The sequence below is a fragment of the Apium graveolens genome, unplaced genomic scaffold, assembly GCF_009905375.1.
Source record: "Apium graveolens cultivar Ventura unplaced genomic scaffold, ASM990537v1 ctg924, whole genome shotgun sequence".
In the NCBI taxonomy this organism is placed as follows: Eukaryota; Viridiplantae; Streptophyta; class Magnoliopsida; order Apiales; family Apiaceae; genus Apium; species Apium graveolens.
Window position 1 is genome coordinate 119,586 of NW_027421854.1, and position 17,788 is coordinate 137,373.

At 31.9% G+C, this 17,788-nt stretch overlaps 1 protein-coding gene across 1 annotated transcript; it reads left to right on the forward strand.

The window, feature by feature from the left end:
* The first annotated feature begins 8,944 nt into the window (after positions 1–8,944).
* LOC141705698 (UDP-rhamnose/UDP-galactose transporter 6-like) lies at positions 8,945–14,724 on the forward strand. The gene is made up of 6 exons (XM_074508584.1): positions 8,945–9,096; positions 9,684–9,935; positions 11,911–12,095; positions 12,188–12,388; positions 13,382–13,543; positions 14,145–14,724. Exons 2-6 carry the CDS (start codon positions 9,806–9,808, stop codon positions 14,472–14,474), a joined length of 1,008 nt encoding a protein of 335 aa, XP_074364685.1. The 5' UTR covers positions 8,945–9,096; positions 9,684–9,805; the 3' UTR covers positions 14,475–14,724.
* Positions 14,725–17,788: the final 3,064 nt, after the last annotated feature.

The window sequence follows — 17,788 nt, forward strand, 5'->3', positions numbered from 1 at the left end:
TCTGAAAAAGAAGCAAGAATTACATTCAACCCCCTTCTGTAATTCTTGTTGTATTGTTGGGGAATAACAACAATCTCAGAACTCAAAACTAAACCCACTAGTATAACTTCGAAAATAAGTATACTAGGTCAAACTATACAATAATACAACTATAATATATATAATAACTTTACATAATAGAACTTACACTAATTCTGCAAACCCTGAACCATCATCTTTAAAAAAGATTTTTTTTCTGCTTTCTTGAATTACGCGGCTAAACAATGTCAGTTATTCCTCACTGGAAGGTTAAATTTAAAACAGGCAAGTATGAGCGAAAGAAATGCTCAGCAAGTTCAGTATAACATATTTATGATCTTTTGATATAAAATCGATATCTGTAATGGAGCAGAACATTTCTAACAATAATTGATGAACCAGAAAACTAGTTAAGGAATCCAATAATTGTTTCTTCAACTGTATTAAAAATCCTTTTTGATATATTTGAGCGAAAATGCTTCAGCAATAATTTAAATCTCATTAAGGATCAAAAATTGTAAAACAGTGTTTGTAGAAATAGTGTAAACAATAATTATGGACTGAATCATAAATTTTATTCAAAACCCCACTCTTGACATTAATATTCAATTTGATGTCAACGTCAAATTAGATATCAATACTAATCTTAGATGCTCACAACATACAAGTACTGAAGTATTGAGTTCAACATCAATCATATACATTAATATCAATTTTTGATATTAACAACAAATTAAATATCAACATCAATCATAGACTAAAAGATGACTCTATCTCATATTATAACAAAAACAGAAACACTTGATAAATCATATTATATAATTATAAAAAACAATATAGTGATTTAGATTGGAACCAATTATACAATATGTTATTCATGATGACCAGTCCTGAAATAGCACCGGTATCCCACAGCCATACGTAATTATAGGGCATCCCAAAAGGCATATATTCACCTTGCAAGATATTATATTTTTATATAATAGCTCGCGCTGGACCGGTGTCTCGGCCACTTATGCTGACCAGTAACCATCCAATCTTAAAACCAATTTATGAAAGCAGTATAATCAATCGACATCCTTGATAATTTAGTTCTCCCATTTCAAATGGTTAGGAATAATCTCAAAATGAAATCATTTTTCTCAAAGTCTAAAACATTTATGAATCCATTATATGGATAAGTAAAACACTTAACTATCTGAACATAGAATAGCAGAAGAGTACTTGCATAATCTGAATCAATCATTTTTATCTATAAATCATTTAATTATTCTAAAAGTAGAATAGAGGAGTAATAATTGCATAATCATAACTAAACAGTTTGATATGTAAAACATTAAACTATTCTGGAATTAGAATAGTGTAGGAAAACTTGCCTTTGGTTTTTAGCAGTTAGGCACACTCGCAATAACACAACTATTCTGACATTCTATCTCAAGACATCACCATCTTTTTACCCACTAATTTTCTGATATGTCGCTCATTTCGTTGTTATAAGCCTGGTATACATTACTTATTCAACTTCACTCTTCTACCATTTTGTTTGGTCCTGATTGTCTCGAATGACCGACATCTATAATTAAAAATAACACTTTAATCGCTTAAACGATAATTATCCAATAAATTGCGTGCCAAAACTCTATCATCTACCCAAATGATAACCCACACATAATTACAACAATCAAATACAAGAATCTTGACCAACGCACGTACATAATTCATATAGCATGTTAACACATAATTCATGTATCACATAATTCATATAACCAATGACTCAATTCGTCAAAAGGCAGGTCTCGGGATTTTAAAATCGAAATCGGGTCAAAATATGACTTCTCAGTCAATACGTGACTCAAAAACCTTTACAAAACAAGCGACCTTTCGATACAAAAGGATTTATGTCTCGAAAGTATTTTTAATAGAAGCAAAATATTTTTTTGAGTCTAGATGCGTTCTGTTAGGTATGAAATGCAGCACAGAGGGGGGGTGAATGTGTTTTCTTGATTTTGAATTAGCTTTAGGCTTTTGGAACAAAACAGTTGTATGAATTTGTAGAGATAAAATACTAAATAAAAACACACAAGCAGATTATCAAAAACTCACTTGATTTGTATTAAATCAAATTTATCTTGCTATAAATTTGTGATTTTAAAAATAAGAACTCAGCTACTTCTCTTGAGAGAATACAAGTTTTTCTAAATCTGTTTGTTACTTCTAAATAAAGGACCAGTGACATGCTTTATAGATCAACATGCACGAGTTTACAAAACTTGCACTAAAATGGACTAACACAGTTTCTAAAGCTACTTTGTATATTTCCATTTCCGGTGTTAGCAAATATGTGTAGAATCTATTAGGTCTGTGATCCTCCTTTGTCCCGTTCATCTTGGCCCTTGATCTTGTATTCTTCAAGCTACATTTATAGGCTTTCCAATTTAGTGATAAAGTGTTTGTTGACTTATAATAATGGATCTTCAAGTTATTTGTATTCTGAATTATAAAGTTATTTATCGAGATCTCTTTTGGTTCTGTAGAGATGTCACATATCAATAAGTAAAATGGCTTATCGATATCTTGAGTTCATTACATGCATTTTGGACTTTCGAGGTCTCCAGTTCTCTACAAGTAGAATGACTTGTCAATATCTCCAGTTCTCTACATAAGCTTTTTACTTGTCGATATCTCTAGTTCTCTACATGAAGAATTGACTTGTCAATATCTCCAGTTCTCTACATGGACTTTTTGACTTGTCAATATCTCAGTTCTCTACATGTAGATTGACTTGTCGATATCTCTTGGGACTTCTCTACAAGTCATTTTAGACTTCTCGACATACTTTTCAATATTCTTTGATATGTGACTTATCGATATCTGACTTAAAATATTTTTTCTAGAACAACATTATTTAATTCCAAGCTTCTATACTTCTCTCTGAGGCATGATCGGGATTGATTTTCTTCCAGAGTTTATTCCTTAGCTTGATGGTTGTTCAGAGAAAAATCCTTCAGTCTAATCTACTTTATATTTTTACAGACTCAAAAAATACAATTAGATTATCATACGACTTATTCTTAGGGTTGTCAAGATGACTTAGTCTTGTTATGTACAGATATGTCTTGCACAACACGTTCCTTTCATATTAAACGGACAAACGGTCTATTTATTATGAATAAAATACGAATAATTCAATTAATAATATTATTAATTTAATATTCGATACCTTTATGTATTTTTAAAAGCTCAAATTAATTTTAAAACATTATTTGGCTTAATTATAAATAATTAAATTTTATTTAACTATTTATAAATAAAATTAATTGATTAAATGAATTAATCGATTAATTAAATCCATAAATGATCAATTAAAATAAATTATAAATAATTACATCAAATTTGGACCTTTGAAAATAATAAAGAAATTAATTTTCTGAAATTAAAATTATTTAGTTAATTATATAAAAAATAATTAACCAATTATTTTGAATTAGAAAATAATTTTAGAATCAAAGTGAATTTTGAATTTATTTTTAAGAAATAAAATCTGCAAAAACACATGTTTAGGTTTAGGCTGGCTGGCGGAGGATCGAACGACGGGGGAAACATGGGAAGGTGACCGGAAAAACTCAAGAACGTGTCCAGAAAAATGCAGAGTTCGGCGACAACCGGTTTTCCGGCCACGGTCCGTTTTGGCCCGAAACGATTCAATTCCAACAGATTTTCTGCACGATTACATACAACACGTTCCCATTATTACATACAACGCGTTCTCAGCATCTCAGAAAATGCAAAGACTTCAACAAATGATGATTACGTTGTCAATTCCGACGAGTTTAGCACTGAGATCCGGCGACCTCGAAGAAAAACCGGCCAAAACTTGAACCTACTCAATTCTAAACTAAATCGAACACTTAATATAAATACAATAATTAGCAATCAAACAATCATTTACATGGAATACAAAAATAAATAAATACAAAAATAAATAAATATAAAAATAAATGAATAACAATCATTTACATGAAATACAATAATTAGCAATCAAACAACTACAATGTGTATACAATTCGACTGTAAATTCCATGATATAACCATATAAATCATCAAAACAAGTGAACGATTCATAAATTAAAAACCCCCAAATAATTCGATGACCTCTAGAAAATTGAATTGAAAATTTACCAAACGTTTGAAAGATTTGATGAAAGATATAGGTAGTACAGATCGGGGGCTTCAGATTGGTTACTCATAAGAGAGATTTGGATCTCATAATCATCTCCAAACGAGGGTTTGATCATCAAGAACATTCAAGAGGATATTTTCTGATTTTTCTAGAAAAATAAATATAAAATCTGATTTTTCTAAATTTTTACTAAATATGAAAACTATTTATAATTACAAAAAATACCCTTAAAATTACTCGGGGCCTACTTATATCATTTAATAAAAAAAATTAGCCCAAAATTAATAATTAACGGGGAATAATTTTTAATCAAATAAATATAAATTTTATGCCAAAATTCCCCACAAATTACGAATATTCCAAAAATGCAAAAAATAACGAATATTCGAAGAATCATTGATTTCATAAAATAAGTATACGAGTTGTGTGGATTTTGACGTCCCGGTTGGGTCCCAGTCCGATAAATATTTGGTAAACGAAATATTTTCTAAATTAACAATAAACTTCGAAAACAAATACAAAATATGCAAATGCACGCAGAACAAGGCAAAACGGGTACCACATAATAAACACACTTTGACACGCGACCAAATTGCGTATAATTCCATGTAAATATATTTTAAACACGTAATAAATATCCGAAAAATACTCTGGTCCTTACGGGACCATACACAAATCTACCGCATATTAAAGCATCGTCAACAACATTTTTAAATAATAATAAACACATAATTATTCATTTAACACGTAGCAAAATAGCTATAAAATATTATTTTGAATATTTTCACAATCCATACAAAATCAAGGTGAACTCGGATAAAATACCAAATATATTTTTAGACGTGGATAAAATATCCACTCAATCCCAATATTACAAAGCGAACTCAATTTACCGATGTCGATGAAATAATGGGCTTTTATAACAAACTTTTAAAATAGTAAAAGTAATTAATACTTTCACAATAACTGACAGGGATTGAGGCAACTAACAATTAGCATACTAGTCCATATAAATACACGAATTCATCAAACATGAATAAAATATCCATAATTTTATTACTTCAATGTAATTCACTTAAAATAATCAAATAATAATAATAACAATTCCTGAAAATTCGGGATATCACACAGACCATTTTTCAAGACGGGCGATGACGAGTCTCCTACAATTTCATAAACTATCTGATTGGTTGGGGTTTCTTAGCAACATGATATGATTGTCTTTCTTGAGCAAAATATCATGATTTGGGACACCGTTGAATTTGAGGCTATTTAAGAACTCAACGAGATACAACATATCTCCATCGTGTGTGTCGAAACTTGCGTTACACACCGTTTGAGATGAAACACGTCCTTCAGTCACCAAGTATCATGTTCATCATCATCTCATTCAATCCATCAACCATTTTATTTTTTTGGGGTTAATATTTCCCCATAATTTATGTACGCGGGCTCTTCTTCAATAATGGATAAATTTTCACAATTATAGTACAGAGCGTATTGGGTCATTGCTTGTTTGAAGAAGTAGGTTGTCTGGAAAATTTATTAGCTAATTTTCAATGTTGTCACACTTTGAGCCATATCCAACTTGTAATAACCATTTTTCAGAAATTGTCAACCTTGCAGAATTAGCATATGAAATCTTGCCACTTCGCAACCTCATGTTTTCGTTAAGCTCGTATATTGTAAAAAATGGCCACAAGTAATATGAGTTTAAATATGCCTTCACTATGTCGGCTCTTCTGCCCTTGAAAATAAGCGGTAATATTTGGCAAAAATCGCCCCCACATATTACAATGAGCCCAACAAATGGCTTGTGTTATTGTCCTCATTTTTTGCTCTAAGAATATCTCTCAGGGTCCTATCCAAAGTCTCAAAGCAGAACTTATATGCATATGGACGACATATGTTTTTTGGTCTGTTACTAAGCCGTGTATTTCTCGAGATGGACTTTTTTCTCCTGATATAGGTAGGCCTCCAGTATGGGTAATATTTCTTGGTGGTTCCATGAACGTGGACATGGAGCTTGTAGAGGAATTTTCTAAAAAAAATGGTAACGTGTGTAGAGATAATGGGTGCATTAGAGCAACTTAATGATTCTCAATGTGAGCTTGTGTTACCTAGGCTTGGTTTGGTACTATGTAATTCTATTATGCTGTGCGCACTTGTCCACCATAATTTTTTGTAGAGGCTTTGAATAAGTTTGAAACCGTGTCGAGGAAGATACTAGACAATATTGCAATGTCATAAGGGCCTGGATTTGGTGACCTTTATGGAGGTTGACGACTTTGCCTATTCAGGTGGTTTGGGTGGGTATACTACGTGTGACACTAGACTGTTTATACTTGTGACTTCTCTAATCCAATCTATTGACTTACATGATCATATTTTACGAGGTTGTGCGATTTCAATTGGAGATCAATTTACTTTAACATAAGAATTACTGCAAATTATACTCTCAGGTGTGCATTCGCACTAAAGGGTCTATCACCCGCAACCTATGCACTAGTTGGTAGATCTTTACTTAATTGGTATTTTCGAGAATCTATCTGATATATTTATTTTTTTCATAGAGACAAACAACAGTTTCCCAGTGCTTGGGACCCCCACATACTCAAGATTTTTTATTAGCCATTATCATAGAGGGATTAGGACAGGGTATGGCGCCAATGAAGTATCAACTGATTTTGCGTTACAGAATTATTTTTCCTTTATTTTCAAATGGAGCTCAATGTCCCATGTACACGAGTCAGATGGATGTATTTGGAGAGAACAATGTTCATTGTCAAAAACAACCAGGTTTTAAAAATCAACATGACATGGTAAGGGTCTCTTTATAATGTTGTGATGTTTCTTAGTTTGCATATTATCATATTTATCCATTGGAAGAGCTCACTCAAGATGTCATGGAACTTGATATTAATGATGATGCTGATATTGACATTTGAGGTATAAGCTAGACCTTTTACAATTTATTATTCAGATTGTTCAAATTACTTGGTATTTCATAATGCTAATAAAGCAGTTAGATGTTTTCATACTAATTAGTTTATCATAATTAGTGCTTCATGATTGCAGAATGAATATGCAAGCAGATGTTGATGCATATATATGGTTTGCTTACAACATATATAATAGATTTCTGCATATCATTTTCCATTAATTCATGATTTTTAAGTAAACCTTGAATTGTTTGTTATATCTTATAAGTAATTCTAGAACTAAGTTGCAAGTTCAGGAAATGTATCTACACGCTTTTTTTTATGAATGTAAATGATGGAGTCAGATTTTCTAAGCTCATAAGTTGTATAGCAAGTTCAGGAGCTACTTGAAAATGGAAAAAGTATTTCAGATATATGTATAAAAAGAAAGAGTAACAATTTGCAGAATTGTCGCTATACTAAGGACTGTCAAATGGAGTAATTATTCCTTAGTTTATACTGTCGATATCTCCAATTTTTTAGACAGAATTGTCTTAATTACTCCATCTTTTGCCATCTTACATTCGAACCTTGGTTCTAACAGATTTCTGCAGAATTTGAGACCTGGTTTTACAGTCCATAATTTGCGACCTGATTTCTGGTTTTATTTTTGCAGCTCATTGTTGACAGTTGATGAATGATGAAGATGAAGAATAGTATAAATGCAACATATGGTTGTAAAAAATGAAGAATATTATTTTGCTTTAAGTTTCAGCAACTTTAATTCTAATTATGTTTTTTTTATTTTGTTGGACTTAACTTCAAATTTGAAAATATAATGTGAACATTTACAATTTCGTGTAATAGTTCGTTCCCATTTGTGTCGAAACAGTTTGTTTCATTTCGTGTACACAAATGGTGCACAAAAAAATTCGTGTCCACTAAGTCGTGTCGTATCAGGTCGTGTTTCTGTCTCAGTTCCAAGAACCTGTTTTGTTTTCGTGTCATTTCCGTATTTAGTCGTAAAGTACACGAAACACGATATTACACGACACAAAACGAATGATTTACCATATCTAGTAAGAGACTGGTATATGATGTCTTATGGAGAGTTGGGATTTCGGCCGAAAGTAGACAATTGTCAACTTTCTTACTCTTTTAGGCGAAGTCAGTTTAACTTTTAAACTACATTGGAGATGTTAGACTACAGGCTCGACATAATATATTTTTCGTAAGACACGATTTGTTATTCTAACTAGGTATTGCTACACAGATACACTTATACAGACTTTTTTCTTTCTTATGATTAATACATGCTTCTTTCATCTCACTCAATTCTTTACATTGGAGTTCAAGTACGAATGTTAAAAAAAATATAAATTAGTATTAAAAAGTAAGAAAAATGAGTAAAGTGGTGTGAGACCAATTAATTTTTAATTAAAGTGGGTATAACGGAGAAAAGTAGTGGATGCGGTTATTTTTTATATGATAAAATTTTATTATTTTAGGAAATTTTTGGAATGTAATAAAATGGGAGGAGTAGCCAAAAAACGGTAAAGAAAGGAGTGGTACGTAGAGGGACAACCTACAGAAAAAACTCTACATAAATGAGGGGGACGGATGAAGTAATTGATATAAATATATAAAATCAAACAAAAAATGGCACTCGTAAATTAACGAAGTTTGTAATAAAATTTATGTACCAGTCAAACCCTAAATGCAAAACTAATTACCGGTGCTTCCCTTCCACCTGAATTACCCACTCTCCCTCTCTTTCTATACACACACCTCTCTCCCTTCCACCTGAATTACCCACTCTCCCTCTCTTTCTATACACACACCTCTCTCCTCCTCCACTATACATACATACATACATACATACATATCACTGTATATATATACACACACGTTATCTCTATCACTGAAGCTACAAATATCCAAAATTTACACTCATTACGTCCTCTTCAACTCATACCGGTACGTAATCTCCCCATCAATCATCCTCGCTCTTTTTTAAAAAAACTGTAATTATTTAAATATAATTCTCTTCAAAATATGTTTTTGTTAATTATGATTGTATCTATGTTAACAGATCTTATAATTTAACGGAATTGTAGTGTTAATTGTGATCTTCGCCATATGTATTCAAATCATGAGTGTGTTGAGATGTAGATCTGATGTGTGATCGTTGCATTTATGGATCTGTAGTGATTTTTTAATTTTAAATTTAAATTTAGAGTTATTAGAGTCGCATTTTGAGAAGGCCGAGTGATAATTTAGTTCAGTTGCAAATTGTTGTTATTTTTAGACTTTAGTAATTAACGATCAGAATTGATTTTACGGCTACTTGTATCACTCGTAAGCTGAATGTTGTAGCGACTCAATTTTCAAATTGTATATAATGTATGCATATCACCTCCATGCTTAAATTCTAATCTCTCTCTCTCTCACACACACAGAGAAACTTGTTGATATGTTGTTAAGTATTTTGAATCCGTTATTAGTGCAGCAAAACTTGGATGTGCAAAATTTCTAATGTTTCATTAGTTTTTTTTTCTAATCAGGGAAATTGAGGAATAAAGGCGGAAAATTCTTATTTTGTTGTTAATGCGGGAAACTAAAATTTTACATATGGTACAGAAGAGGTAGATATCCTCTTGCGACCAAAATTTTGATACTGAAAAAGATGGCGCCATCAAGCAAGGCCGATAAGAAAGCTGCACTAGATGCAGCTGCATGGATGTTTAATGTAGTCACTTCTGTCGGGATCATCATTGTCAATAAAGCCTTAATGGCGACATATGGATTTAGTTTTGGTAAACTCCTTGTTAAAGTTACATTTTTTTTGCCTAAATCAGAGTTGCATTGTTTTATCTAAACTATATTGCACTGTTTTTTGTCCGGTTGTTATATTTTGTTTTGGTGTACGGAGGTCAATGAATGAATGTACATTTTTACTTGTTTCTTCCCACTTGATACAATACTTGATAGTATTTAACTATTCCTGATATAACTAGCTTAGCTTTCAACATTAAATGAGCCAAACGTTGGAATATGACGAGTTTGCACTAAATTGCTTCAATAAAAAATCAGTGAATTGAAGACTCGCTAATGCAATACTTTTTTGATTTAATGAGAGATACTATGACACTTCCGTTTTAAAGAATTGGTCTAAATTCCCACCTTATTTTTTTGTTAGAATTATTATCTTCTGTTTTTTACTCTCCCTTGGTCCCCTTTCTTCCTCTCATTTTTTCTATACAGTATATTGAACCTGCCAAAATTAGAGTATATGAATATATAATACGGAGTACATCTAAATGTAAGGAAGAATTAGATGGATAAAAAGGGATTTTTGGTGTTATATAGATTTGGGTTTCTCAAAATACTTACCAGTGCGGCACCCAATAAACTTTCAATTTATTGTTTATCATAATTATTGTTCAGTCAGCACAGTAAGTGCGGATTCTCATGGAAATAGCCTCTCTACTCTGAGGAGTCATAAAAGGTCTGCATAATGCTCACTCTTGTCAGCTAAATTAGATAGGGACATATCAAACATATGTAGATTGGTTCACTTGCAAGAAACACCTAAGTCTAGAAAAGAATGTGTTACTTGATATGATATCTTGATTTCTTAAAGCACCTTAGTGGTCTAGAGTTGGATGTTTGGAAGTGAAATGTAAGAATGTGAATTTTTTTTTACAATCCAAATCGCTTCACATTAACTCATCAGAAAATTAGCTAGTGTAAAATGATTGCACTTGCTGACACACAAATGTCCCAAATTGGGTATAAACTGGATGGTCAATAACTCATTTTAATGAGCTACTGCACTCATGAATTATGAATATTTAGTCTTGAATTGGACTCCTAAACTTTCTTATGAGTTAAGATATGTTTTTCCAGCATTATTATACAACAGCGAGAAAATCAATTATGTTTAAAATTGTGCGTTGTAATCTATACTGAATGATAACAATTTGAAAGATAAATCTTCCAAACTGTACTATGCTAATTATGGGTGAATATATACTATTCCTAACCTTATTATTTTGTCATAAGTCTTCTAACATGTACTATACTTTTGCCCTAAATTTATATCCACAAGGGATAAGCTGTAGTCATGTATGATGATTGTAAAAGATTCTAATTTTACTTTATAGTTGTGACTAGCTTATCTATCAGAAGGCTGTCACTCCTTGTGGCCCTTGTGGGTACCATTGCTTCCTATTACTGGTAAATCGATGTAATACTAAAACAATCGGTTTGATGTTGTCCATGTTACTTTCTCCTGTCAACAGTTCTTGAAACTTCGTGCTTAAATCATTACTGTCAATATCTGCTCCCCTTGAGACAACAATAATTAAATGTAGCTTTGCCCTTATTGGCAATTTCGAATCTCTAGAAGAATTTTTAAAGCATTTACGGAAATTTTATCCCTCTGATAATTGTCCTACTTAATTCAGCACCCAATGAAGTAATAGTTAGAACGTAGAGACAAGTCAGATTATTGACCTTCAAACCACTAATTAGTAATAGGTGTCGAGTAGTGCTGTTTAAGAAATATAATGATCCATGTTGAAGGGGGGGGGAGGGATTATAGTTTAAAGCATTGAAATCTAAGATAACTTTTTGCCATTTACCGTAACTGCTTAAAAAGGAGATATTTATCAATGTACAATAATAATTAGGGTGACCGTCTATTTCTGAATAGGTAGTCAGAGATTTTTATTACACTATTTGTAGTTTTTTCTTACTCACAGCTTTTCATTTTTGTATATCGTGCAGCTACAACGTTAACTGGTTTGCATTTCCTTACAACAACCTTGATGACGGGTGTTCTTAGATGGATGGGATATATCCAGCCGTCTCATTTACCTGTTTCAGAGCTTCTCAAATTTGTCCTATTTGCAAACTTTTCTATTGTAGGAATGAATGTTAGTCTGATGTTGAATTCAGTGGGATTCTACCAGGTACCTTGATCTTCTCATCTTGGACATATATTTCAACTCTTTGACCCATCTATATTGGGACTTGGGAGTAATAAGTGTAAATTGCATTTCAGATCGCAAAACTGAGTATGATCCCTGTATCCTGCTTATTGGAAGTTGTTCTGGACAAGATCCGATATTCAAGAGATACGAAATTGAGCATCCTGGTCGTTTTGATGGGGGTTGCTGTCTGTACTGTTACTGATGTGAGTGTTAATGGTAGAGGTTTCATTGCTGCTTTTATTGCAGTTTGGAGTACTTCTATGCAGCAGTATGTAAGTTTTTCAATTCACTAGAATCTACGTGGTAATCTTAGTGGATAATAATACAACATTATTGTTTAGTAGTTTGACCTGTACTCGAGACAACCTGCAATATCTTACAAGTGACAGGAATATCTGTAGTTCACTTCATGCTCATCGCGTAACCCAAAGGGAACTGAGTACACATTGCCAAGCAAGGACCCATCTGCTTTAAATAGTACTATGTAGATTGAACAAGATTCTCGTTTTGCTCTCAAACAATCAGTATTATACAATTATGAAGTCCTACACCCTTCTATTCATATAGTAATATCTATTTCAGCAAAATTAGAGTTTTACTGCCTTGAATACATTTTTGTTAGAGTTAAATTCAGTTTGTATCTTCTAACTTATCAACATATGAGTTTTGATAAATGTATTTTCGAAAAATAATTTTGCATCCTCTGAGTTTGAAAGAGCAAGTCATATAGCAATCCATCACACTTTTCCGTTAATGGTTTAATGTTAACTCATGACATTTTTTAGTTTGAAAATTCGTTTTCCCATATTTGACTTTTTCTTTTTTTACTAAACTACCATATATTACTATTTAACATTAACGATGCACCTTAACAGAAAAAATGTGATAGGTTGCAGTATGTCCTGGATTTTCAAACCTAGGGGATGCAATAAGATATTCTGAAAGCGTGTATATCAAAACTCATTTGTTGAGAAGTTAGGGATGTAAACTGCATTTAACTCTTTCTATATGAAATCTTGGTTGTTGAATGAAAATGTCATTTTTTTTTCAAAATTAATCAATTAATCACACTTACACACCCTCCTTGTCTTTAACAAGATTTGAACCTCCACTTCACACAAAGGAAGTATGAGAGATACCGCTAGACCAAGAAGGCTTTCCTATTTTGTAAACACTTCTGAGTTAAATGTCCTCTGATATTCTGAATTGCCTGCAAGTTCTTGGCATAAGCAAGTGTCACTAATCTGCTTCATTATCTTGTGCAGTATGTTCATTACCTTCAGCGGAAATACTCGCTTAGTTCTTTTAATTTGTTGGGGCACACTGCACCTGTTCAAGCTGCCTCTCTGTTGTTGATAGGCCCCTATTTGGATTATTTATTGACCCAGCAGAAAGTGTATGCCTTTAACTTCAACATGGCATCTGCAGTAAGTACTTCATTTCCAATGTTTATAATATTCATCATACTTATGTTTGCCATTTTCTTTGCACCAACGTTATTATTTTGGTTTCTGCATGAAGTGGCTTGCACTCAACTTGATCTTCAAAGTTTTCTTTTCTTTTTTAAACCTTTGCAAGTGTTTGTGCCCATGCAGCTTCATGCGGAGTATGCTGCATTGCTGCTGCTTATGCCATATTAGAAATTGGTATCAACTAGCAAATGCAAACCCACCTTTTTACTACAGAAATCTGAGATAAAGAAGAGTATGGGCATAAAATGTGGAATTCAACATATAGATAATACCGATCAAAGAGTTAAACCATTTGAGTATATTAGCAGGATGCTAATTCTGCATAGTGTCAAACTTGTATAGAAGACACGAGAATTAAGAGTGGTCTCATACTAGATAATCCTGAGGAATTTCTTAAATATACCCCAGAGAATGTTAAAGGCTAACAAATGTCCATGTCTCTACTTGAACCTTTTGTTTTACTTCATTCATGGCATTCTTACCTCTACTTTGTTCAACACTTCCACTAATATTTACAATGTGATTCTAAAGTCTCTCTCATATTCTTTTTCCGCAGACGTTTTTATCACTTTCATGCTTGATTGCAATAGGGACCAACCTGAGCCAATTTATCTGCATTGGACGATTTACAGCAGTTTCATTTCAAGTGCTTGGCCATATGAAAACAATTCTTGTTTTGGTCTTGGGATTCTTGTTCTTTGGAAAAGAGGGTCTCAACATACAGGTGGTCATTGGCATGCTTATAGCTATAGTTGGAATGATCTGGTACGGTAATGCATCATCCAAACCAGGTGGCAAGGAACGTCACAGCCATTCGATGTCTAGGAGCAGCCAACAAAAGCTTGTTCCATCTTTGGAACCATCTGAACTCGACGACAAGGTGTGATCATTGTGGAATTTTGACTGGAGCATACAGAGGGTAGCAGCTACGTTAAATACCAGGAAAGTTTTAGCAATCTGATCCTAGATACAGACACAAAGTCAAATACTGCCATAGCTGTCCCTATTTTGTAATTCATATATTCTAGTTTGGAGATCATCTCTGGAGATGGGATACAACTATGTAGAGTTCAAATTCCTGAGGGTTCTCCTATTTATTGTCCCTGTTATAATTTATAATAATTTATTTTTGTGCATTTTTGAAATGAATGTTCTTTATTTCCTTTGAAGACCTTGGACTAGTTATCGGGTTCTAATAATTAAATGAGAAGAACATGGAGGATGAACAAGAAGGAAGACTCAGATAAAATCTCTCTCCATCAATGGTCCATGGTGCAAGTGGGTTGTGTTTGTACATTTTATCATTTCTGTGTATCTTTTAACATTCTTTTACTGGATAGTTTAATATATGAAGTATATGAACGGCTAGAATCAGATGGTCATGGCCAATTGTAATAGCGCCTCAAGGGTGTTCTAGCGGAAACTCGTTTCAGGAGCATTTATTTTTCGTAATGGAGTATGCCCATCATGTTCAAACTGACAGTCATATATATTTTAGAATATGCAGTAGTCAGTAGAGTATATGTATAATACTAATATTTTTTTTCTTAATCTGTATTCATAATTTTTCGTATTAAAGTAGTTCATAAAATAATTACAATCTGCCCTAGTCTTGCGTCTCCCCCTCGTCCTTTCAAGAGGTTTGAACCAGTGTTCTAAAAATCCCCAATAAATTCCCGATTTAATTGATTAATTCCCTACAAATTATCTTACAAATTATCCGACCGATTTGATATTTGAAATCCGAATAATTCTTACGAATTTTTCTTTATTGGAGTATATATATTTATTTATTAAAATTAAAATACTATATTAATTTATATATTAATAAGTATAAAAATTATGATATAATAAATATATATTTGTCAATAAATAACTGATATAATGATAATAATATATTAAATATAATTTAATATTATAATATATCCGATTTTTACTCCGATTAAACCTTCCAATTAATTCCCGATTTTCAATTAATCCTAAATCGATAACTCAAACAATCTTGACCGATTCCTACCTGATTACAATGTGTGGATATTGGTTGTGGATCTTACATATGAATGTTGGTTCCTGGTAGATATATACGACTCCCTAGCATTTCTCATTTGTTTTTACTATAAATTATGCCGGTAGGTAGTTCACCATACTCATTCCTTCCATTTTGGCCATTTTGGAGATCAAGAGTCTGGTGTTTCCGCCGCAAAGTTCATCAAAAAATAACTAATATATGAGAGATGGCAGTGTTCTTACTTACGGGAACTTGAATTATTCGGTAAATACATCTTACAGCAATTAATCGATAATTATTGAGAATGATTAATTAAAACGCTAACCAGATGTATTTAATAAAATACAAAAATACTTAATCGATTAAATTAAATATATTAATTTAAGAAATAAATGCAGTAATTAATCGCATTATGAAAGTGAAGCGGTTGAGCACCTTAAAATAGGGATGTAATTCGAGTCGAGTTTGTGCTTACTAAAACCCAGTTTGAGCTTTTTTTATCAAGTCGAGCCCCAAAAAAAATCGAGCTCGCATAGGTTTACTCAGTTAGTTAAAGAAGGGATAATTATCCTCTTGTCACAGGTTCGAATCTCACGGTAAGAGAATTTATGATTATGCCTTTATGAGCCAGAGCATGTTGCTTAAATGCGGTTTACCTTGGTTCACATGATTTGCATGATATTGCGTTAGCCCGTAGGGTTTACCCAGTGCGCACCCAGAAGATAGCGGTTGCGGGTTATCTACGATAAAAAAAAATCGAGCATGAAAATTATGTTCAGACTCGACCCGTAAATTAAACGAGTCGAGTTCGAGCTGTTCGCGAGTTTTCGAGTTTATCGATTTTTTTTATCGAGATTTCGAGTTTATCCCAGTTTAACGAGTTTTAGTTTGAGGTTATCGAGTTTTCGAGCTTGACTGAGTTTTCGAGTTGAGTTTCCCTAATTTTCGAGTTTTGACTTCAATTTCACGAAAATATTTGATTTTATTATATTAATTTCAAGTTCAACCTAAAAATATCTTTTTTTTGATCCATTTAATATGGAACAATAAAATTTTAGAATAACATACTTAATATTTTCAATACTCTAACTTTTCCTGATCAATTAAACAATATTCTAATATTGATAAATATTTTACGGGTTCATTTTATTTTATTATGTGCTATAGATAATAATATACGATAATAAATAATAACAATGAAAAAATGTGATTTTTATCATGAATATATTTAATTTTTGATTTTTCAAAATGGGCACCATAGACCTAGAATCATTAACAATTATATAAATTATATTTATTAGTATGAATTGTCACGAAGTGCAATTGGGGCTACGACTTATAAATTACTTTTATAATTTAAAAGTAATATTACAATTTGCACATGACAATGTTACTATCTTATTATTGGAATCTATAATTGTACAATTGTCAATCTATATGTATATAAAAATTAAAAACCGAGTTTAACTAAGTGATTGAATGCATTCATTGGTCAAAATATTAATTAAAGTGATAATTGAGAAATAATATACGTACATTTCACTATTGATAATAATATAAATGTTAGTTGAATATTTTCATTTAAGTATGTGAAAGTTTCTCCTTCTTATTATTCATCACCATATATAAATATAACAATATGAGCATTATATCTTACATATAATTAGCCTAAAGAAGCCGATGTGATATGATCGACAAAACAACCATTTGAGAAGGTATTATCATGTGAAGAAACTAAAATTCAATTACAAAAGTTGATATGATTTATTTTGATAACAATAAATAAGCTATTATTTTTTTAATTTATTTTTAAATTTAGATAGCATATATTTTGTACTCTAGCTAATTAATATTGAAGTTTTTCATAAAATATTTAACTAAGGGAGTTAATACGATTTATAATTCTAATATAATAAAACTTGTAAATATAAAAAACCTAGCAAATTAATTTGTAAAATTAATATTAATAAATAATTAGATGAAAAATATATATCAAATTCATAAATATTTAAAAAAAATAGGAAAACGGTAATCGAGTTCGAGTTCGTGCCAAGACGAGTTCGAGTTTTTCGTGTCAAGCTCGACTTTCGAGTTTTTCGTGTCAAGCTCGAGTTGAGCTCAAAAAAACTCGACTCGAGTTCTTTCTCGAGCCCGAAAATGTGTTCAAGCTCGAACTCGAAAACAAGTTCCAG